The sequence below is a fragment of the Temnothorax longispinosus genome, chromosome 2 (genome assembly GCF_030848805.1).
Source record: "Temnothorax longispinosus isolate EJ_2023e chromosome 2, Tlon_JGU_v1, whole genome shotgun sequence".
Classification (NCBI taxonomy): Eukaryota; Metazoa; Arthropoda; class Insecta; order Hymenoptera; family Formicidae; genus Temnothorax; species Temnothorax longispinosus.
In genome coordinates this window covers 8992684-9017010 of record NC_092359.1, presented here as the reverse complement: position 1 = coordinate 9017010, position 24327 = coordinate 8992684, and the positions used below count along the sequence as shown (strand labels likewise).

At 29.5% G+C, this 24327-nt stretch overlaps 3 protein-coding genes across 8 annotated transcripts; 2 read left to right on the top strand and 1 right to left on the bottom strand.

Moving 5' to 3' along the window:
- Window positions 1-1278: 1278 nt before the first annotated feature.
- LOC139825187 (3-hydroxyisobutyrate dehydrogenase, mitochondrial) lies at window positions 1279-5003 on the bottom strand. Of its 4 annotated transcripts, none has more exons than XM_071797720.1 (7): window positions 4682-5000; window positions 3668-3747; window positions 3405-3583; window positions 3179-3300; window positions 2098-2308; window positions 1881-2007; window positions 1279-1576 (listed from the first exon to the last, which is right to left on the bottom strand). In XM_071797720.1, the coding sequence occupies exons 1-7, from the start codon at window positions 4725-4727 to the stop codon at window positions 1454-1456; spliced, it is 888 nt and encodes a 295-aa protein (XP_071653821.1). In that variant the 5' UTR covers window positions 4728-5000; the 3' UTR covers window positions 1279-1453. The 4 variants fall into 4 exon arrangements, with proteins under 4 accessions (XP_071653821.1, XP_071653820.1, XP_071653822.1 ...); XM_071797719.1 differs by having other exon boundaries at window positions 1279-1563; window positions 4682-4999; XM_071797721.1 differs by having other exon boundaries at window positions 1423-1563; window positions 1881-2026; window positions 4682-5002.
- A 2038-nt stretch (window positions 5004-7041) lies between these two features.
- Window positions 7042-13404, top strand: LOC139825180 (probable glutamate receptor). Its single transcript, XM_071797690.1, is given in 12 exon segments — window positions 7042-7269; window positions 7271-7437; window positions 8112-8294; window positions 8479-8633; window positions 8764-8860; window positions 8938-9001; window positions 9327-9567; window positions 10194-10377; window positions 11396-11486; window positions 11566-11724; window positions 11796-11879; window positions 12646-13404. Coding segments are annotated over 12 exon segments (2118 nt in total). The 3' UTR covers window positions 13111-13404.
- Window positions 13405-15390: 1986 nt separating this feature from the next.
- On the top strand, window positions 15391-22720 carry LOC139825184 (uncharacterized). Of its 3 annotated transcripts, XM_071797714.1 has the most exons (9): window positions 15393-15588; window positions 16200-16252; window positions 16585-16711; window positions 17160-17253; window positions 17566-17681; window positions 18430-18666; window positions 18764-18966; window positions 20800-20868; window positions 20953-22720. In XM_071797714.1, exons 2-9 carry the CDS (start codon window positions 16228-16230, stop codon window positions 21087-21089), a joined length of 1008 nt encoding a protein of 335 aa, XP_071653815.1. In that variant the 5' UTR covers window positions 15393-15588; window positions 16200-16227; the 3' UTR covers window positions 21090-22720. The 3 variants fall into 3 exon arrangements, with proteins under 3 accessions (XP_071653816.1, XP_071653815.1, XP_071653814.1); XM_071797715.1 differs by lacking the exon at window positions 16200-16252 and having other exon boundaries at window positions 15391-15588; XM_071797713.1 differs by lacking the exon at window positions 15393-15588 and having other exon boundaries at window positions 15653-16252.
- The last annotated feature ends 1607 nt before the right edge of the window (window positions 22721-24327 follow it).

Below are 24327 nucleotides of genomic sequence, written 5' to 3'. Positions count from 1 at the left end.
CCGAAGCGACGCACTGAAGCAACGTACGTATATGCACAAAGAAATTTTCAGAAAATATTTAGAAAATATTTACAGGATGTATTAGAATTTTCTTTTCTCAATTGAATCACACAAATGGAATAAAACGTTGGTTTACGCGCTCTTGTGTAAAGTAATGTTTAAAAAAATAGTTAATATACTAATTATTATTAATAACGTATCAGTCTTATTAGATAATTGCGAATCTAACTTTTGACAGATTTCATTTTAATTAGACTACTTCTTTAGAAACATTTTGCCGTGTAAAAAAAATAACTATGATAAATGTAATAAAGCTGAGCAGATTCGAGTACTACGTTAGTCAACGCTTAAATTATCTGTATTTTATGAATTTGTTTACTTTCGCTGTAATCAGTAACGGAAGCAGTGCGATGAAATTTCATATATGACACAATTGTTTAGCAAGATTATTATTGCTATTTATATAACGTATTATTTACAACTGTAAACTTAGAATTGAACTGTAAGATAGGAGAGCGTTGATAATACAGCGTACTAATATACCAGCTGGTGCTATAAACGAAAAATGATTTTAAAAATAATATATAAAAATTTATTTTAGTACAGAAACTTTTCTATCAATGAGAAAATAATTTTATAATATATTTTTAAATACCATTCTATCAAAGCTAATCGTACAAAGCTAACAATTCACAGAAATTATTTATCTTTGTAAAAAATATAAATAGAAAAATAAGTTTTAGCTCTTCTGCTCTATTTACATCAAACAGGTATTTATGGGTTTTTATTTTTATTATTCTAATTTCTATTATTCTTCTCAGATTAGACTATATCTTGTTTCTTTTTTCAAATGTTTATAAAACTTTCATACAGAAAAATGTATGTACGGATGTATGCGTGTATAAAAATATGTGAGTGCCTACTGTGTATTGAACTCAGATTTATGGGTTTGTTAAGCCTAAATAACGGATCATTCCCACAGGACGGAAATCATTAATTTTTTTTTATTAGAAAAATATTAAGTACAGCCAGTAGGAGCAAGTCTATTTGGCACAATAATACATAGTTTCATTTTTTATATTACACCTACATAACAGTCTTAATAAAATTTTACCCGTTATTAAAGTCAATAGTGACCTTGCCGCTAACAGGTATCATTTATTAGCCCCTGCCTATCAACTGGTGCCCTCTGCAGGTTTTAGAACACGCATGAGTAATGCAGATTATAATCGTTCGATGTTAAGGTGTTGGATAGAAAATACAAAAAAACACATCAGCTTTTGTGAACAAAACCAAGTACAAAATTCGTTTACTTCATTCGAGACAATATGGTACATACATTATTTTAACAAAACTTATAATATAAATTTCCAAGTCTTTTCAATTTTTACCTTTAAGGAACTGATAGACCACGCTGAAATCCTTGTCCGAGAATCCTTGAGCAATGATCGCTCTATAAATTTGATGCGCCAGAGAACCGAGGGGAATCGGAGTTTGCGTTCTGGTCGCGGCGGATTGCACCAATCCCAGGTCTTTGGCCATCAACGTTGTCCCGAAACCGCCCTACACGTGTGAACTTAATTGTTATTAGCTTCACAATCATCACAGCTCCCATTAGACGTGCGCATAAAATCAATTACGAATAATGATATTCGAATAAATTCGATGAAACGACTACGTTTTGCTTATCCGGTCTTGAATAAATTGTAAGAGTTCTCTATAAATAAATTACGCGAGCTACATCAATTTTGTAACCGAAAATGTTGGAATTTTTAGCTTTCTTAATTATCTCAATTTCTCCGGTTGGAATTCTGCTTCTGGGAATCAGCGCGGCATAAAAAGAAAATCGGGTCACGCAGAAGACTTTCACATTCGATTACCTCATAGTTCTTCGAGCTGGGTACATTGGGCAAAATTCCTGGAACCGGATTGTAAAGATCGGAAGACCAGCATCTGCCTGTGCTGGAATTGACGATGTCCGCAAATATTTTGGCGTTCAAGCCTAACCTGAAATGCATAACGCATTCTATAAAACTACCGACTGCAGCGTTGAAGGCCACAATCACGAGCGCATATGCACACCGCTGGTGCTCTCACTTTTGCCCAAGGTTGAATGCCTCCGCAGTGCCAATCATACTAATGGCTAATAACATATTATTACAGAGCTTAGCGGCCTGTCCCATGCCTACGTCTCCACAGTGCACTATTCTAGATCCCAGAGCTTCGAGGATAGATTTCGCATCGTTAAAGTCTGTCTCCGAGCCGCCCACCATGAATGTTAATGTGCCATCCTTGGCTGCGTTTACACCTGCGAAATCGACGCGATTTAACATATGTCATTTCTTATTTTAACAACGAGAAAAGGTCATGAGCGATGTAATAAACCAATAAATTAGTAAACAAAAAAAAACAATGAGGATGTTGTAATATAAAATAAGAATTATTATCTTCTGATAAAAAATTTACCGGAACGTTTCAAACAGCACAGAGTTTTTATTAGCCATAAAATAAATTCAATTAATTAATAAAGATAGAGGAAAAATTAGTTAAAAACTACTAGTAATAATAAATAAAAAGAATAAATACAAAGATAAATTAATATATTATAACTAAAAAAAAAATAAAGAACGAACTACATAAATTATAACAATTCTACAAAGGGCCACATTAAAGTTGAAAGCATTATACAATAAATTAATTTAATTTAAAAACTAGTCAACAAATAGAATTATTAAAACATCTATGTGAGGTTAAAAACGTAAAAGGAAAGAGAAAATAAACAATATACATATATAGTTCTTTGTTCTGAAGAGAGAACAAGTCTAGTTTAATGTGATAAAAAATAGGGTGAGGTATCTGAGGTTGTCAAAGGTGTGTTTTATTAATAATATAAGTGAGTCAATAATGTAAAGTCCGTTCTTTAGAAAGAGATAATTCTACGATTATTAATTTGATACGTAATAATCTTTAAAAGATGCTATCATAAGAAAGTAGATTAAAGAATAAAAACTTACAGAAACATGATAAAAACGAGAAACAGAGTAAGGTTACTTACTTTGTCACTATTACTTTAGTCAACAATTCGTGATGCATACTTAATTCGTTTCTACATGGTAAATTCATATTTTTCGTTTCTTCATATATGCTACCTACGTATCTAAATGAATAAATTACATACCTCCTGAAACGGGACTGTCGATAAATCTCAAATTCCGTTCTCGAGCCTGCGATGCGACCAGCTGAGACACGGATGGGTCTATGGTACTGCTGTCGATCAGTAGAACATTGTTTTTCGCTGTACTAAAACCAAAATCAACGATAAATGAAGTAATCGCAAATTGCAACTTATACATTTAATTAACAGTGGGGTTTAAAAAATGCTGGACTTTAAAATTGATTTTTACCTAAACACGCCGTTTTTGCCAGTGTATACATCAAGAACATGTTCATTCGAAGGTAACATCGAGATGACAACTTCAACTTCTTTTGACATTTCAGCCGCATCTGACGCACAACTTGCACCCGTTTCCACTAAATTCGTCACCGCGGATTTGTTCACGTCATATACAGTGAGCTTATATCCCTGCGACAATGCGAGAATGAATTTATTAATGAAAATCGTTTAATTAAAAAAGACAATAGTTCATCAAATGTTACTTCCAATTACCTTCTTCAGCAGATTTCTCGCCATATGACCGCCCATGTTGCCCAGTCCAACGAATCCTATTTTTGAATAACATCTTGCTCCTAAATTGATGCCGTAAAACATGTTAAAAAGCATGTGTATCTTTTTCGCAAGAAGTAAGAAATTTATGTGTTAAAAAAAATATATATATATAAACTAATTGTAAGCCTTCGCTAATATCTAGTAATTTAAGCCGATTAGTTAAGAACGTTCACCGGTTAATCGATTTTCTATGCTTGAACTTTGGGGACCATAGTTCGTAACAGTGTTATCTATACACCTTTTCAATTGTATGAACCGTGCCGGTACCAAAATCGAGATATTCAATGTCAAAGTTATGAATTTTAACACGTAAGGTCAATATTGCTCAACTTTTGGGATTATTTGTGTAAAGTGTTTATGTAAATCATATAAAAAAATCAAAACTCTAAGTTGACTTTCGACTAATAGGCGAACCTCCTTAAGCACTCTAATTTCGAAGTTCTGTACATATAGAATACATCAAAATCCGTCAAAATGACGAGTTTAATAATTTTATAGTTATCATAATTTAATTTCAAAAAATATACAACAATAAAACATTCTCTTATATCAGAATTTTCGGTAAGTGGTAAAAAGGTTTCTTCTTTAGTGCAAAATAATTTTGTAAATCTAACATCTAATTAAATTATTATTTTGAAACATGGCTAACAGTTTATAAAATATAATACTAATTCGAAAATATTGTTATTGCAAAATATATTTATATGTTTTTTTTATATAATAGAATGGAATAACTATGAAAAAGGTTCTTATTAAAATATTAAATATCTTCGTAAATAAATATATTAAAGTCTTTGTAACTAAAAGCTATGTTTGTTAATTAATTATTTATTTAAATATTAAAGAAGTTAAAAATAATAACAAATAAAGCCCGTTTTCAAATTGACGAATGTGGTAAAATTAGGTATACATCCAACGCTGGTTATTCTAGTTTTAAATAAACGAAAATATTACCTGCTGCCGTGCTAGCAAACAAGTTCGTAAGCGTCAAAACGCTCATTCTTAGTACTTGTAAAGTGATGAATCATAAATATCGGCAAATAATTCACTTTCTGACCAACGGAAATAATGCTGACTTTTGTGTTGATCAAGTTAAATATATCGCGCCAATAAAAACTCGTTTCGACAAGACACGTACGTAATCAGCTGCTCGTTATCATACGTCTAAGTATTAATTAGCGAAAGAAGTATGAAGAAAGTAAATCTTTGGCGAGAGACAAGAGAAACTTATGTTAGGTTGTAGAAGAACACTGCCGATGGCATAGAAAACGCGACAGCAGCGACGTCTCATTTATGATTAAGCATGAAAACACATTACGTAACTTGATAAGAATTGATAATGAACGATGCTTCGATGGCGGGTGATTCGAATGGATTTCGCAGTTTGTTCATCATTATATAATAATTCTTTTGACGTAGAACTACGTATTTGTCGACAGTAAGGGGAGGGGGTAAATCCAGGCACAGATGTAACGAAAACATGTCACACTTTGAATGTTTATATCTTCGCGAAACTAATAATCGTAGAGTAATAAATAAGGTGTCATTCGATAGCTTATAGAGTCCCATTTTTTCTCTAAAGTCTCCAAAAAGGGTTACCAATTTCTATCTTAACAAATCTCCATGATTGCTCTAATTTCCGTAAATTTTTGTTAAGAAGATGAATTGCTCCATTTTCTGTCCTAAGAAGAAATTAATAATCAATATATTTTTTGCATCGATTACTTTAAAATAAGAATTATAATTATAGAAATAATATTTAAAAAGAATCTATTTTTTACATCTATTAGTACGAACTGGTAATTATTTGAAGCTCGTGAAATTTCCTGCTGACCCTAACACCATCGTGTTTTTTTTTTTTTTGCAAATCGTTAGGTCACGGCCACCAGTCGGTATAAGAGACCATTTGATCGTATAACGATTAGGGACACACGCGATAACGAGTTATTAATATTCCTGCCAGTATGTCATTGTTATTTATGTTGATGAGCATAGACATGTCAAGATACGTAATAATCGTTATTATTGTCACGTCATTTCTATTGAGCCGCTTTTCTCCTTTAGAAATATCTGTTAAATATAAATGCAATCTTGCGTGTTTTATCTTTTATTGTTATGAACGGCTGTTCTACGACAAACTGGGGAATTGTTAACATTGTTTTATAGTTCCCTTCTTTTTACTACCTATAAAAATAAGATGACGTCAAACGCATTCCTTTTTAATAAAGCACTATGAGAATAAAAACGTGTTAATCTTAAAAAATTCTGATATTATATGCAAATTGCAACATTTAATAATAATTAAATGCAAATCTGTTTCATTAAATGCAGATATTCATTATACCGTTTATATAAGATTCTTAATTACTTCTATCTGTAGATCGCGGTAGTACCAAGGACACCTCGCAACAGCTTGTTAGACAACTTCTAACTTGTCGAGATAACAATAACGAATGCCACACCACGTGTTTAGTTTCATTATTGCTGTCACGAAGTATGTTATGGTTCAATTTTTTATGAATCACCAATTAAGCAACGTACGTGGGAGATAATTGCGTGTACGTTATTTTTTATTCGTCGAGTAATTACACCATATGTCAACCATGTTGGTCGTAGCTGTTTATTCAGGGTACGCTATCGATGTAGTTATCTGCTGTCAAATTGCACCTCGAGTGCCTCACTGTACACGAAGGGCTACTGTGCTGCACATATGAGCGTGCTCGTACAGACACGTTTACACCGTTCTTATGTGCAACTCCATTTGGATAACTCACCAAGTCGACTCTCATTCTCATGTTAAACATACTCGTGTGTTACGTACTAATTGCTAAGTGTAATAATCTAAGAAAAAACGAATTTCTCCGAGAAATTTGCTGTGGCAGATAACGATAATTATCGAGAAAGTCGACTTGCTTTGACAGATAATATTAATTAATTTAATTATAATTAAGTGTGTTTATATAAATCAATATTAGATTAGTGTTAAATCGTTAATAACACTACTCGACATTCCAGCATGTATGAACAATAATTCTTATACAAGCCTCATTTAAATAGGCTCTTATATAGTACATCAAATTGCGTGATAAGTCTAAGCACACAATTCTGAAAAATATTAAATATGCAATGCGAGAACAGATATTAATTGAAATTTAAAATTACATATGCACGCATACATAGAATAATCATTACAAGATAGTTGATATTTTTAATTTCTGAACACGCGTGTAGCTTTTCGACTTATATCACTCTTAGGAATAAAAGTTACATGCATAAAGATTACGTTAAATTATAACAATTGATAATGGTTCATCATGAAAGTGAGTTCAATGTTCGGTGTTTTATCACTCATCGTTATTCCGGTGTTAACTGATAAGAGAAATATTATGAAGACTTCCAAAGCGGAATCCTGGATCTCAACGGAAAATTTTACGACAATGGTCAAGAAATCGTTTCTTTACTCTAAATGTTGTAATGTTTTTTTAAGTGGTTCGTATGCGCGCACCTATACTTTATTTCGAAGTAACAATGCGCTGCCTATGAAGTAAAGTAACTTTTCTTTTAGAATCGATCTACGATGTGGAAGTATTATTTAATCAATTTATCAATGTTTATCCACATGAATATCTTCTACATAGAATAATCTATGATTGTCAAGGATATTTTTTGCTGGGACCGACGGATAAGGAAATTGAAAAAGCTATGCGAGTGTAAACCAAAACAAAAATATCTAAATTTTTAAATAATAATAATACTAGAGAATAATACTATTAAAATTTAAAAAGAAAAAGGCCAATGATCAAGCATTAATAGATGTTAAATCATATAATTAATTAACATATGTACAAAGAACGGAACGTTTCGACTTCACCGAGTTTTCTTCAGCCGTAGTATAAAATATCATAGGTTAACATAAATTGTGTATAGGTATTCGTAGTTACAAACATATAAAATTCTTAAACCTATAGAGCCACATCACCGTTCGAGAGCCTGACGAATACATATTGAGTTTTTGTTGTTACATCTACGAAGTTAAAGCCGAAGATAAAACGTAGTTAGCCTTCGAACGAGGAATTAATTATGTACTTTCGCTGACTACATTTTATCTCCGGCTTTGACTTCGTAGATGTAACGACAAAAACTCGGTATGTATTCGTCAGGCTCTCGAACGGTGATGTGGCTCTATAGGTTTAAGAATTTTATATTTTTGTAACTATTATTGGTTATTATTTTTATTTTTATTTTTAATACTATTAAATAATAATACAATATATAAAATATAGAATGTGAATAAAAGATAAATATGAAATGTGTAATAGACAATTTTATTTAATTATAACCATATTATTTTAAAATTAATGTAAGTATATATATCTTTCGGCAGAGTACCTTCTTCCATCTCAACGACAGAGATTCTTGTTATCATCAATGGCGAATTGAAAAATACTTCGAAACTTTTTAATGTATCTTTATACGGAAATTCCAATGCAAATATTGTATCGAGATCTGGAATTTGGACCTTATCAGAAAACTATTTGTCTCCCAGATTTTTTCTAAAAGTAAATAGGTATGCAATTTTTGTAACTTATTTTCACATATTTACATTCCTCATAATAAATTATACATATAAACATCAATTTAAAATATTCTGCATTTTTTATATCAATGAAATGTTATGTAAGCAAAGATATATATTATATATATATATATATATATATATATATATATATGTTGAATTGCGTAAATTATAGTTACGAGGATCTGATGTCTGAATTCAACACGGTTAATATGAGGGGTAGAGAACTGCGAGTATGTACTTTTTATCAGCCACCTTTTTCCTATCTCAAGAAAACAACCAAGAAAATAATTAACGGCGTCGAAGAAGAGGTTTTTCTAGCAGATGATGGTGAATAAAATTATTTAAACTTATAATTAATTTCACCTTTGTTAATTAATGCTAAAATCTCTGAAATATCAATTAATTGCCAGTTAATTTGGAAAAAAGTAAAGCAATAACGTGTTTATATATCTTCCAGATAAAGAAAAGGATGGAATAGAAGTGAAATTGTTTCTGGTCATAGCGGAGAAATTGAATTTTACTTGGACAATACAAAAGCTAGATGGAAATTACCGGTAACTTTGAGTATTCCAGTTTTTTCATTATGTTAATGCATGTCAAATATTAATTTTATAAATAAACTAATTTTTAGATACGGTCGACGCAATGGTACAGAATGGAGTGGTGGTGTCATCCAACTTATACGAGAGAAAAGGGTATAATTACTTAAATTAAAGTTCTCTAAATTCTAATAAACTAATAATTTATTTTTATGGCGTAATTAATAACAAATTTGCAGTAACATTATCGAGTTATATCGAACTTATAAGAGCTATAACAATATTTTATTCAAGTCTATAATTATGCTACTTAAAATTTGCTTCTAATATATTTTAAATATCTTTCGTGTTTTAAATATAGAAGAGAATGTATTCCAAGTATCAGGATTTTTCTACCGAAAAATACTTAAATATTGGATTCTTTTAAATTCAATTAAAATGTAACAAAACAATTTAAAATAATTTTTGATCTCATACGAAGATTGATCTAGCATTCGGAAGTATCTGGTTAACTCAGAGTCACAACGAGTTCGTGAATATGACTACACCATGGATTCAGATGTTTATACATTTTTTGGTACCGCGACCACAACCGATCACCAATTTCTGGGCGCTCACGAGACCTTTCTCGGTGAATTGTTGGATACTTGTGATAATCATGTTGTTTGTTGAGAGTATATATATGTATACACGTGCTAGGATCGATCCGAAATTTCCGAAACGTAAGTTAAAAATGTAGGGCACATGGAGGAAAAATAAAAAAACGCTTTTTTTATATAAATCTTATATAAACTTTTCTTATATAAATTGAACCCAAGCTATCGACTGAACCTACTTGATCCGTTTAGTCGTTATTAAGATTTCAAAATCTCAGGTAAAAATCTCGCAACTCTCGTAGGTACTCTTGCGTAAAGATACACGGGGCGGTCCCGCGCTGCGAGTGTACTTGGCGCGAGACACTGCCGTGTCTCTATTGATACATTGCATGTAATATGTAATTGGATCTTTTTCTTTTTTATAAATGCATTCTACTTTCTAAATGTGTGCTATTTTATTAAACAATCAGAATTGTTATTTTTCAACTGCTTCGTGCATAGATTTAAGATAAAAAGTAATATGGCTCTTATCATATGCTTGTATGTTAATGATATAAAAAATTATGTACTTTACTCAAACAGTTTTTTCCTAGCTTTGTTTTCTATCTCTTCTTTATTTTATAAAAGCAATAATAAAACAATAATAAACTTCCAACTTTAGTTGCACTGTTGTACACTGTGATATAATAATATTATAGAAAATATATGATATGTGAAAGACAAAAAATGTTAGATATAATATATTCTCTTAGGTTTTCGAAGCATTTTCTACACGATTACGGAACTGATCGGTCGTTTAGTGGGCACATGGATGCCCCAAAATACCGCTAATGCTAGATTCGAGTTGCATTTATGGCAAACTACAGGATTCCTGCTGATAACCGCCTACTGCAGCAGTCTTGCAGCAAGACTCACAAGTTCAGAATATGAGGACAGGTAACGATAATATGCGTGTTATCCTTAAATTTAATTATTTCTAATTAAATTAATTTAAGTGAAAAATCATTTGTCACTAACTTAACTCTTTCTTTGTTATAGTTTACGTTTCTTTTTTAAACCCTTTGTGGTCACTAGGGATCAGCATAACCCCATAAATTTTTCAAAGCAGAATTACACTAACGATATTACACTTACTTTGCGATTTTTTTTTCAGTGTGTTAATATTAAATTATTAACAAAATTAATATTGCGGCAGGTTTTACAACATTTCAAGAAGGTTCAGTAATTTTTTAAAATCAAAATAATGAAAATTGTAAGTACGGAAGCTGATTAAAGTCGCTGGGGTCGTTTTGACGGTGTGGACCATTATGAAACTGTAGATAAGTGTGACCACGAAGGGTTAAACTGTAGAATTATTATTAAGGGGTATGCTCTTTTTTATTTATATAAAATTATATATTTAATTCAAGTAATTTTTTAAATCGACCGTGACTGGCAATATATAACGTCTTTTCGATATGAACATTGAAAAACTGTGAGCCAACTTGGTTTGTCAGATTCACACAGCACTTTTTCGAATCAATCATCGAGACATTATTAATTTCGACCATGGGTTTCGGTCAGTTGATGTAATTTCGAAATTAAATAGCTGGGGTAATATTTTTCGCAATAAAAATTTAAAACTATTTAATTTAGAAATTACATCAACTGACCAAAACCCATGGTCGAAATTAATAATGTCTCGATGATTGATCCGAAAAAGTGCTGTGTAAATCTGACAAACCAAGTTGGCTCACAGTTTTTCAATGTTCATATCGAAAAGACGTTATATATTGCCAGTCACGGTCGATTTAAAAAAATTACTTGAATTGTTATTTTATACTGGCAAAAGAAATTTATTATTCTGTTTATATATTTAAATTTATGTACAAAAATTTCTATAAAATCGTATATTATTATTCACCCATTTGTATCTATGTAAAATATAAAGATATTAATCGCGCATTTTTTATAGGATCGATACGGTACGTCAATTTCTCGAGGCTAACTTATCGTGGGGTCATATAGGACCAGTTCCATTTTGGCCCGAGTATTTTGATATGGAAGTACGTAAAATTTATGCTTATGCAACGGGAATTTTTTCTACTACGATTTTTCTGATACGATAAACATATATACTTTCAGGATCCTTACACGAGCCAATTGTCTACAAAATATATCCCCGTGTACGGTCAAGAGGCATACGCACATGCATTAATCAAAAAGGGTAAATTCGCAATTTTTGGGAAAGTCATAGACTCGATATTTTTTCCTGAGGATGAAATCTTCAATGAGGAGATTAAAGTAAGATGCAAGAATGCGTCTATTAAAAATATTGAAAATAGCTAAAATGAACTATAAACTGTGTTTGTAAGGACTACAGACTCATGAGAGAACAAGTGGGCAATTATTATTCATCCTTTGCGGTTCAATCGTGGCTGTTGCGACCTGTTGACACGGTAATGCGACAATCGCGCAATCAGACCTTCTCAGTCGTAAAGTATCATAAAGATATAATCCTTAGAGCTAATTTTTTTTGTTTATAAGAACTCTCAAGATATTACTTGGTTCAAGATTTGTTGGTAACAGAAATAAATGTTTAATTAATTAGATAAACTGTCACATTAAAAACTTGTAAAACATATGTTATTTCAAATTAATTTTCTTCAGATAAGTAGACTCGCATTTTTTTAGTAATTTAGAAGTTACAATCAATTAAACATACAAAAAGACAATATATTGATCGTTATAAGGCTAATATATTGATCGCTGTACAAAGTTATGACTTAATTTGAGCTCTCTTTAGTAATAAATAAATTATATACATATATTTGACAAACATTGATTAAATGAACAGTGATAGCTATAGAATGTAAATTTAAACGGACAAGTCCAAGAGGACTCGAATTGAGCTGAAATGTTTAATCATACATTAATTAATAACTTCGTCTGCATATTGTGATCTATATACACTTTTTATTCTTTTTATACATTTAATTGAGTTCATAAAAATGTATGTAATTAATGTTAACAATTAGACAATAATTAATCTAATTACTGTAAATATTACTGTAAAGCTATATGCGAATAGTAATGGTAAGTTATTCAAAGTACAAAGATTGTTATTTATTTTATCTCAATAAATTTATTAAAAAATTGACTGTATTGACGTGATATCAGCGACAAAAATCCTGTCTGTACTCTAAAATTTTCTTTATTCTTTAGATAACGCTATGGTTGAAGGAATCAGGCATCGCTCACTTTCATCTCAACGACGTTATTCATCGAAGAGCCAGTTTTAATCTTCGGGAAGTCGTCGAGGAGTACGATGGTCTTAATGGAAACTTCATAGCCCTTGGATTGACACCGTTAGGCGCCGGATTTACAACGCTCGTCGTTGGCCTTCTAGCGTCTACAATGGTATTTGTGTATGAGTTGAAACGAGCCGCTGATTCGCGACCGATTCGCGAGGTGTTTCGAGATATTCAAAAGAAACGAGAAATATACAAGTCATCGGCTTATAAAAAAAGATATTGCAACGTAGCTGAATTAATGAATCACACACATACACACAATTCATCAAGTGATGATTTATTCGTAATTAAGTCTGTTAGTCATACAACAAGGTCAACAGGAACTGAATTTGAAAATAATGACAAGATTTCTCATAATAATTTACATAATAAGTAGATACATGTAAAATATTATTTATTTTTTTATTTCGTAGGGTATTGAATTAGCACTAAATATATATATGCGATGTTTATGAAAAAAGAATTTTTTCAGAATTTTTTAAGCACATTAACATTATATTTAATAAGGCACACGAGGGACCCATAAATTCAGTTTATAATTGACGGAAAGCAACACTTCGTTTTGAGGGTTAAATCTGAATAAAGTGCTAAATAAAATTTATAATAACGCAACAAACTTCACGTTGAAATTTAACCCCGATAACCAAGCGTGCTAGCACGACAGCGCACGCTGTGCTCAGCATGTCATGCAAAAACTATGCTGTCTCTGTGTCACTTTTATATCGATAAGCAGACAGTGCTAGCACGGTGCTATCACGATGAGTATTGTTTGTTATATCTTATGCACGATGCCGAAAATTTTGACCTACAAAATGCTATCATGCTACTTGCATTGCCCGTTAAGCGCAATGTGCCGTCACTGTGCTCGTCAGGTACGGCAGTATCTAATGTACATCACATGACAGCATGCCATTGTACGCGTGCGTGCATTATGCGGCTAATATTTGGTTATCTGGGTAAGATACTATAATGACTCAAGAGATAAAAGTATTTCATCTGTACAATGTGTTTACGCATTGCAGTTGTGTTTTATAAATTCATTGAGATAAAGTAACCGAACATATTCGACCTTAAACATTTTATAATACACGTTCAACAATGTTATTACATTATGCTGTAAATAAAAAGAAATTATTTTTATTACTCTTGTTAACATGTGTTAGCAATTTTATTAAACTACTTTCTTAATTGTATTAACTTTATTTGCTCCGTGATGTAAATAGAAACAAAATCTCTCAATTTAAATATTGACAATGAAAAATTAATTCAATATTTTATAAAATAAATAAATTATATATACATATGTGTATACCTATCTCTTTTATTTTATAAGATAAAATTAATGTAATTAACAATGTATTTGTATGTATGTACAAATGTACATGTGTGTAGTAGAAAGCCATTACTTTTCAGATTTAAAATCATAAATCATAAAATTTTTAGATCCACTTAATTTGTTCTCACTCACAATTATCAACGTAAAAAAAAGTCCATAATATAATCTCTTTCCGAGAAAGATGCGTGATATCTTTTAGAAGTACACTGACGTGAAATGTTATCAATATGTACATGATAAATTATACACGCAATTTCTAGAATTTTCTAGAATTTATGATTATTTATTTCAACGATTTATCTAACAATAAGATTAATATAAAAATATATTTTATGTTCCCTTAATAGAGAGCATGTAACTTGTGTATTAATCTATAAAATTTTTTTTATTGCGCCTGAAAAGGCGTTTTAAGATTTTCAATTAATTTTATTTACGGCTAATTTTCATTAGGCTCCTGTATAAGAAAAATTTATTTTTTACAAAACTGCATATGTAATTTTTTATTCGAGCAATTAATTAGTTTTTGTATGCACTACGCGACTATTTGACATTGCGTGTAATTACGTAAAGGTCTAAAGGTTGAACTCATCATTGTGCCGAAGCACTACAGTGCTTCTTTCAATCATTCATCTTTTGAAGAGATAGATTTCTCCCACTTAGTGTTCTGATATACTATTATAGAATCGACGAAAAAGATTCAATGCTATTCATACTATCGCTATTGATAGTATAGTCGAATAATTATGTACATGGCACAATAATTATAACATGGCAATTTTTTATATAAACTTTGTGAAAAAACTATTTTTTTTAATTGACTGTTGATTTATTATTGGATAGATTTATCTTTATGTTTTGTTCTTTTTTCTTTTTTGTTTCCAGAATACGTACACAGAACACACCAGTTTTTTTCTACATTTATGATGTTAACATGATTAATGTAAAATGTGAGTGAGGTGTTTCAGAGATGTTTCAAAGATATACTTGCAAAATGTGACCAGGACACATAACCAAAGTAGCTTTGTGACTTGTGACTGACTCATTTCGGTGACGTTTACGTTCTTTCTTAAATAAAACGAGGAAAACCGTTCTGCGATAATCACTTAGAAGACAAAGCATTTTGATGATGGCTCAACAATATTTCTAGAATTGACGTTCGAGCCTGTTATCAATATTTACCCAGTAACGGTAAAAACCATTATTCTCATGTTTACGTCACAAAAATGTACTGATTTGTGAACTCAATAAATCTCGTATCATGGAAAGTAACTCGCAATATCGTTGCTGAGCTCGCGGATGGAACTACATGTGTAGCAGTATCAGTCTTTTATCTTTATTAATCGCAACAAGTCGCCTTTTCACAGTATTGCAATATCGTGCACACTTATTCCGTTTGGCATTTTAAAAGAAAAAATTCTTTCCTCTATTGCAACGACAATAGAAATAATATTATTGTTGTGATTAGTGTTTCTCACTTAAACAAACGAAGCGAGATGGAGAGAAGACATATCGACGATAGTAAGTATCTACTAAAATATTAAAAGAAATTGCCATATTATAATCGTTATTAATTGTCGTTAATATTAAAAATGTAGATTTAAATTACAAGGTAAATTTTAAAGGGATGTAAAGAACATAATGGAAAATTATGTAACTTCAACTAAATTGTATCGAGTTTAGTATATCGGAGTATTATATATACGTTCAATAAAAATAATGTACACAGTGTTATACTCGCGCCAAATTAAATAAATAATTAAAGAAGTAAACAAAATATATTATTGAACAACACATAAATTATAAAATTACACAAGTAAATTATTTAGCCTGTTATCAATATTTACCCAGTAACGGTAAAAACCATTATTCTCATGTTTACGTCACAAAAATGTACTGATTTGTGAACTCAATAAATCTCGTATCATGGAAAGTAACTCGCAATATCGTTGCTGAGCTCGCGGATGGAACTACATGTGTAGCAGTATCAGTCTTTTATCTTTATTAATCGCAACAAGTCGCCTTTTCACAGTATTGCAATATCGTGCACACTTATTCCGTTTGGCATTTTAAAAGAAAAATTCTTTCATCTATTGCAACGACAGTAGAAATAATATTATTGTTGTGATTAGTGTTTCTCACTTAAACAGACGAAGCGAGATGGAGAGAAGACATATCGACGATAGTAAGTATCTACTAAAATATTAAAAAAAATTACCATAATCGTTATTAATTGTCGTTAATATTAAAAATGTAGATTTAAATTACAAGGTAAATTTTAAAGGGATGTAAAGAACATAATGGAAAATTATGTAACTTCAACTAAATTGTATCGAGTTTAGTATATCGGAGTATTATATATACGTTCAATAAAAATAATGTACACAGTGTTATACTCGCGCCAAATTAAATAAATAATTAAAGAAGTAAACAAAATATATTATTGAACAACATAAATTATAAAATTACACAAGTAAATTATTTAAAGTCAAACATTTGCACATCAACATATTACAGTTCAAACGCCGACAGTAGATGAACATTTTAAACTACTGTTAGAGGATGATAGTATAATCGAACCAAAATTCACCAATACAACGCCCGACGATCTTCCAAATTGGTATAATAAAGAATTATTCAAAGAGTAAGTATTCATGTGATGTGTGATATAATCATGATATATCATGTAATGTGTGATTAAAACTGCAAAGTATAATCATTAATATTCTAATATTAACAATGTAATTCACGATATAAATTAAAAATTCTTTGCACTAAACGTGTAAGAGAAAAAATAATTAACTGGTGATAATAAATATATGAAACTATTACATTATTCAATCTTAATGTTACATTATACCTAATACATTATAATGTACATTTAATCTTACAATTAATGTCACATTTTTGTGACATTAGAACTGTGAACATTATAATAATATCTAAATAATATCGATTTTTGGAAAATTCTAATATATTCTACAAATTTCTATAAACTGTTTTTAGCAATAATTGCATTAACAATACGTTACGCAGTAACGTTTTAGTAACATTTATGTTACATTTGCAAGAATTAAATATTTTTATTTTAGAGCTCAAAACTATTATAAACGAAATATGATTTCAATGGTACTAGCTAGCTTTGCCGGACTTCTTGCGATAATAGCAGTCCCGGAAACATTAAAAGTAATAAAATTCTCTATTTTTTATAATTAAATCGTTTTTACAAACACGTGATACTGTACATGTGTATATACATATATAAATTTGTTGAAATAGTTGTAAATAATTGTTCTCGTATGTATAATATAAAAGATCTTTCACACTTTCATGCTTTTCAATCATATTATAATAATTCTAAAATTATGATGGGATATTATACCATGGAATATCTTGATCATTTTTTATCAGAAAATACAATTTATTGTTTTGAAAAAATTAATAAGTTATTGTTTATCGAATGAACAATTAAAAATGTTTTATGTGATTTCTTAATAGGTGCTCATATACACTAATAAAAGCAGTATACCTTGCGTGACTTTTAGTAGGTATACGCAAACTCTGTTGCACATATACAAGCTATATACAAGTGATCCAAACGACCCGGACTCCGAGTAAGTTTTATCAAAGTGCAATATTTTATATATATTTCAGTTTTTACTAGATCTTATTAGTCAAGATATTTATTATTATTTTTAATTATTATTATAATCATTGGCTATATATAGCACTTAAGTAATAACAAAAATAAAAAGTTACAGTGACAAAAAATGTTGCGATTTTACAATATACTTACTTTTGAAAAAATCTACTACTACTATTGGATTACTATATTGGGTCTGTGAGACCCAATAATAGTGTTTTGATGTTTTTTTACAACCACAGTCGCGAGTTCGAGAGGGAATAAAGTTTTAACTTTCCTGAAGTAGTTAACTAACTACTATCGCACATAGATAGCCACTTCAGGAAAGTTGAAACTTTATCCTCTCTTCACATAGAAAAAAAGGAACTTGCTATTGTTTGAATGCTGAAATCTGAAAGTTTTTATCTCGGGTCTCCTGAACCCATTAGTAACCTAAATAACCTAGGATTAAAGTTCCGATCTTGCTGTTTCTTGAAACTAAATATTCTTCAGAGAGAGCTCGAATATTTTTTACTTTTTATCAATTTACATCTGTAATGTTTACAAGAAGCTCTTCTCCCGCCATTTTTCTATATCTAGCCTTCTGTAATCATATAATTATCAAAATATATTCTATTTCTTATTTTTATCTCTATATCCAATTATGGAATATTAAAATTCTTATTAATTGTAAGAAAATATTTATTTACAATAATTCTTGAATTTTTATATTTTGCTAGCATGTACAAGACAATAAATGTAATTCACCGAAAACACAAGATGAGTAGTAAAAGATCAGAGAAAGCTGGTGTTGGAGGGATTTATCAACGAGATATGGCAATCACACAGTTTGCTTTCATAGGATATGTATTAATCGCTCCAAAATCTATCGGCTTGTGCAATAAGCCGCAAGAAGAAGAAGAAGCACTTAATCATTTCTGGCGTGTAATAGGTCACATGTTACAAATTCCCGATCGGTAATGTATAGTTTCTAGTATAATTAATAAAATTAGTGGATATATATTATTCTATAATTTTTCACTGGTTTTATTAAGTATTTGTCATTATTTACAGACTAAATCTGTGTCGTAAAACCGCAGCAGAAACTCGCGAATTGTGTCAAAAAGTATCTGATATTTTGACAGAATATTTGTATAATGCTCCACCTGAATTTTATCAGATGGCATTAGCCATATTAGATGGATTATGGTATACGGATATAACTTTAGACAAACATGCTTTTCTAAAATTTACCTATCGGTTGCATGGTATAGAATGTGAGTACTCAACTGTAATTTTTATAATTAATTTTTTACATAAATTTATTTAATATATGTTAAACGCATATATAAACTAACACATGTGTTATATGCTCTAAATCTAAATTAATACGCGACGAGCATGTGTGTTTGTGTCGATTATAGTAAAGTTTCAGAATAACATCATTTTAAAAGTATAAAAATATATATTTGTATGTTAAAATGTCTCTTTCATCTTTAGTGCACTTTGTTATTTTTAACTCCTTTTTTTCTGCTTAAATAAGTTTATTTTTTAGAAGATACGAAAAAGTTATAACTATTTTTACAATATTTGCTTTAATTTTCCAGAAAACAAACACGTTTTTTTTTAATGCAAAAAAGAAACAAAAAGTTATATTTACGAAAGTAGATTTTTCTAATTTTCACAAAATTTTTCTTTATATTTTATTAGCCTTTTAAAATCCTAATGACAATTACACCTTCCTATTCTATACATATTTAGCTTTTTATTAAGGTAAATGTACCAATAAATAAGAAATCATTGCTTTATGAGAAATTACAGTAAATTTGAGAAGATTGAAGTTTTCTTAGTCAATTGCAACTGTATAAAATGATCGATTATATAGAATTGAGCGTAGAATAAAGATCAATTCCAAAAGGTATGTTTGTCCCTGTATACATACATAATCAATGAAAAATGATTGTCTTAGCGTCCGAATTTAAATGTCCTAGTACTTGGCTAATACTTGGAAATAGTTTTTTCTAATCTATATAAAATTTTTATTTTAAAATAATAATGGTTTAACTAAAAATGTTGAATTTTTGCATCATACTTGTGATATACCAGTGTGATATACATGTGATTAACCAGTTAAGGTCCCATCGACCTTAACTGGTTATTTATTGGTACATTTATCTTACTTACAATTTTGCATTGAAAAAACTTACAGAAATAGAAACTTCGATTGTGGTTATCCACTCGAACAAACGAGCAAGCACGTGTGCCCGATAATTGGCCAGTTAGTTATTTATTGGTCGAGTGAGTTTTTCATGTACCGATATGTATAAGCCAAGCAAATTCTTGTTCAAAAATACATTTAAATTAATTATAGTATAATTTTACATTGTTCTAAATGTTCTTATAAGATTTTAGAAATGCTTCATACACCTAGGGAAAACAAATATTAATTTCACAAATCTCAGCCCATCCCTGACGGAGAGAATTCAAACAATATTTTGAATAGCTTAAACTAAATAATCTATTGACATAATTTAAAATATACAAAACTAAATAACTACATAAAATAAAAAATTTGAAATTCTGTTCGTACTTATATGGCATACAAAACTTATTAAAAATTCATATTTGCATGGCATTAATAGTTAGGTACTGGGACATGGTTACTCATTGGTACATTTACCTTACTTTTTGAATTTTGTTTCTTTAGAAACTATACTCAAAGTCACATAGGATATGATATATAATGTACCATTTATGTTTCAATTTAAAAGTGTACCGTTCTAGGGTTAAATTATGCAAATAGCTCAATAACAATATAAAAAGTACGTTATTTAAAACTTATGAGAATACTATTTTATTTAATCATATTCGTATACAATGTTCACTATATATACTTTACTCAATGTTTATTTTATTCTAAAATTTAATTTTTAAATCACAACAAAAAAAAAGCGTTAAATTATTGCAATATTTATTTAAAAATGTACGCTTTTAATTTAAATTACTAATAGATAATTTTGCTTTATGAATAATCATTGCTTGAAAAGTATTAGGTACTTCACAGGAAAAATATTCAAAATATATTCAATAAAAAATCATTTATATTTCAGATAATAAGCCAATTGGATGGTACAGTTGGTTAAATGCAAAATACCGTGATTTGATACTTCAACTTTGCCGTAAGTATTACATAGATTTGTGCCGTATTTTATAATATTATTTGCTATAATATTAATGCTAATATGCTCTCCTTTTGGTTTCAGTTGTACCCTATGTCGGAGCAGTAGTAAAAATTTATTATAAATATGTACTTCTGTTGACATTGTGGCTTGTAAAGAAATGGCCTGTATTAGCATGGTTGTCACTCGGAAAACAAAATTCTCACATCATATTATATTAAAAATACGTGTATAGTCATAATCTCTTACTTTCTCTTTTTATATAGGTATAGTACCTTATATATACTTTATATATAACAATTGGGGAAAGCCAGAAATAATATATAAAGAGACAGATTAGAAAGCGGGAATTAGCGGGGATGTTTTTTATTAAAAAATTTGATGACACCATTAACTTACAAAAAGACACAAGAATCTTAACGCTCTCTACGAACATATTATTAAAAAAACATAATTTCCTCTCTTTCTTCTCTGTTTCCCTCTCTACGCCCTAGCTTTTATTATTGACGACATTGGTTTGTTTTTATTGCTTGTCCGGTTTGCTAAATTAAATTTTACCACCGCACGGCTTTCTAACATGTCCTTCGACATAAACGACTAACGAAAATGCCGTTTAACATGTATTTTACCTCTGTGATTTTAACGCATCTGATTTATATAATTATTTATGGATTTATACTAATTGTTGCGCGCTTCAATTTTTGATGTTTAGTTTTTAGATTCGGCGTAGTTTGGACATTATGTCTGACTGATTAATATTTGTGAGTTGTTATACGCTTGAAAAGAACCGAAATCTGCGGTCGAAACAAAACGTTTTGTGATCAATAAAATTTGTCAGTTGGGTCGATCATAATACCTTTGCTAATTGTTAATTATATTCACTGGCAATTCAAGTTCTCTGTTTTCGTTTATATAACTATATTATCTAATTAACGCAACTCACACTGATAAATAATTGACAATGGAGCGGCTGCATGTGACCCAAATTCTTCGTTCGAAAACTTTAACATCTAATTACGATGAAACTTTCTACATTTATACATATATTATTGGACTCTTGTATTTTTAAATATTTTTAAAAAACTTTTATCATCTAAATTTAGTTTAAAGGAAGGTTTGTATTTAATTGGGCGAAGATCGGTGAAAGGGTTTATCTTTTTATAAAATTTTGAATTTTTTGAGAAATGTCTGTGGTGGCTTTAACTTTCGCAAATTTTTAGATATCGGGCTATTTCTAATTCTGTTATATTCTTCAGTCTTTTCTATCCCTATTTCATATATAATTCTTTAAGATTTGGTTGATTAAACCAAGCTTTATACGCGATCAAAAGTTCATATGGGAAGTCCATATATGGACCATATATATAGCCTGAACTCTCAAAGTCAACATTGACTTGATTTATGTCGATTGTAAAACCCTATTTGTGCTACTAAACTGACTCTATCAATTCATAAAAAGGTTAAAAATTTTAAAAAGTATGCAAATTAAAAGAAATAGAGTATTTTTAAAATAAATAGGAGAGAAAGAGTTGTTGAAGGTTGTCAAGCTAGCAACCACTGGCATTGAATTTATTCTGTTGATGTTAAACTTCATATATATGATATAGTTTGTACTTTGAGACACACTCTTTTGAGACAACGTAACATTATTTGGATAAAAATATATTAAAAAGCGATACCCTAATCTGAGCCAGAATAATGTAATAATGACCCAGAAGAGAATAGAGCCCGTTGTGTAAAATTTGTGTAAAAATTACATAAAAATAAAAAAGTGTGCAAATTAGGAATTTGCATATTACTTCATTAAAAATCTTCATTAACATTTTATTGCACTCATAAAGGTTCCTCTTTATGAATATTCCTCTATGAATAAAAAGAGAAAGTAATGTGCAAACTTTATAAATTTCTTTGTAAGAGAACCTTTGTGAGCGCAATAAAATGTTAATGAACCAATGTGCAAATTTGTAATTTGCACACTTAAAAATAATGAGGAAGCAATATGCAAATTCATAATTTGCACACTTTTCTTTAATAAATTATTTATATACATATATATTTATCTATTTATTTATTTATTTTTATTCTAATATTTTAAAACTGACAATTCGATGCTGTCAATTGACAGTATTTCATAATTTCTGTCATTATAATTTCTGTTTAATTTATAAGTTTGATACAAAAATAAAATTTGCAATTTCTTAATGTTTTAATATTCTTGTCTACTAGATGATCTTTAACCTTACAATTAGATAACAATGTTTATACAATTGCTAATATGATGTGTATTATCAGAAAGATAACAATAGACTTATCGAATAGATTTTTACTGTATATGTTTAAAAATGTATTTCAATCAGCTTTTCTCTAAAATCTAATTTTTGAGTGTTATTTTTTGAAATTTAATTTTGTGTAATAAATTATTAATAAAAAATTAAATGCACAACAGTGCATTATAATTATTTTATCGAGAATTAGTTTTGAATTTATATGCTTTTGTACTTTGACACAATCTAGTATGCGAACAATAATAATTTATAACAATGCTTTTGCAATTTAATAACTATACTAACACTAAATTAATAAATAATTCTTTTCTCTGTTTCTATTTAGAAGAAAATAAACCTTCACTAAAGTGTAATCGTATTTTGGAATTTTGTTATGTTGCTTAATTTTTGATAAGATAATATTTATCCAATTATAATAACCACTTTATGTACGATAATTAAAATTATCTGCTTAATTTGTGTAAAAACGTGAGATTGTTCATAGTCATTCTGAGATCGAAGAAGCAGTAATTGGTTCAATAATTTTGAATTAATTGTGAATGTTACAAAATATTAATTACATTTCTAATTTTATTGTATTAAAAACTGTACTTTCCGTTAAAATACAGTACAGAAACGATTCAGAATATAGAGAATGCAAAATAGAAAGTGAAAATATTGCGACATATGGATAATATCAAAACAAAAATAGATTGGCCGAAGGTTATTTAAATTTCCTATAATTCTGAATATTTCTTTAATTCAGAAGAAAATTAAAATTGTAACTCATAACACTCTATCGCATTAAAAAGATTAGAATGATATTTATTAATGATTAAGATAAAACGTAATTTTCGTTGTAAATGTTCACTTTAGGGGAAACCGTTGAATTATAATAAAAGTTTAATGACACAAATAATGTAATTAAATAAAGGTGGCATTTATTGTAAAAGACACGTCGCTAAATTCTTGTTTAAATATTACTATCTACATATAGAAAAAATAGCATAAAAAATTTTTCTCTGTATATTTTCTCTATTTTCTCTATTTTAGCGAATATACGAATGTGGTAGCTAATTATTACGTTATCTTATCTGAATATATCTTAACTTATTTAGATATATTTTATCTTAGCTGAAATTAATATCTTAACGCTAGCTTTCCACACTTTCAAATTTTTACGGGTTTCCCACAC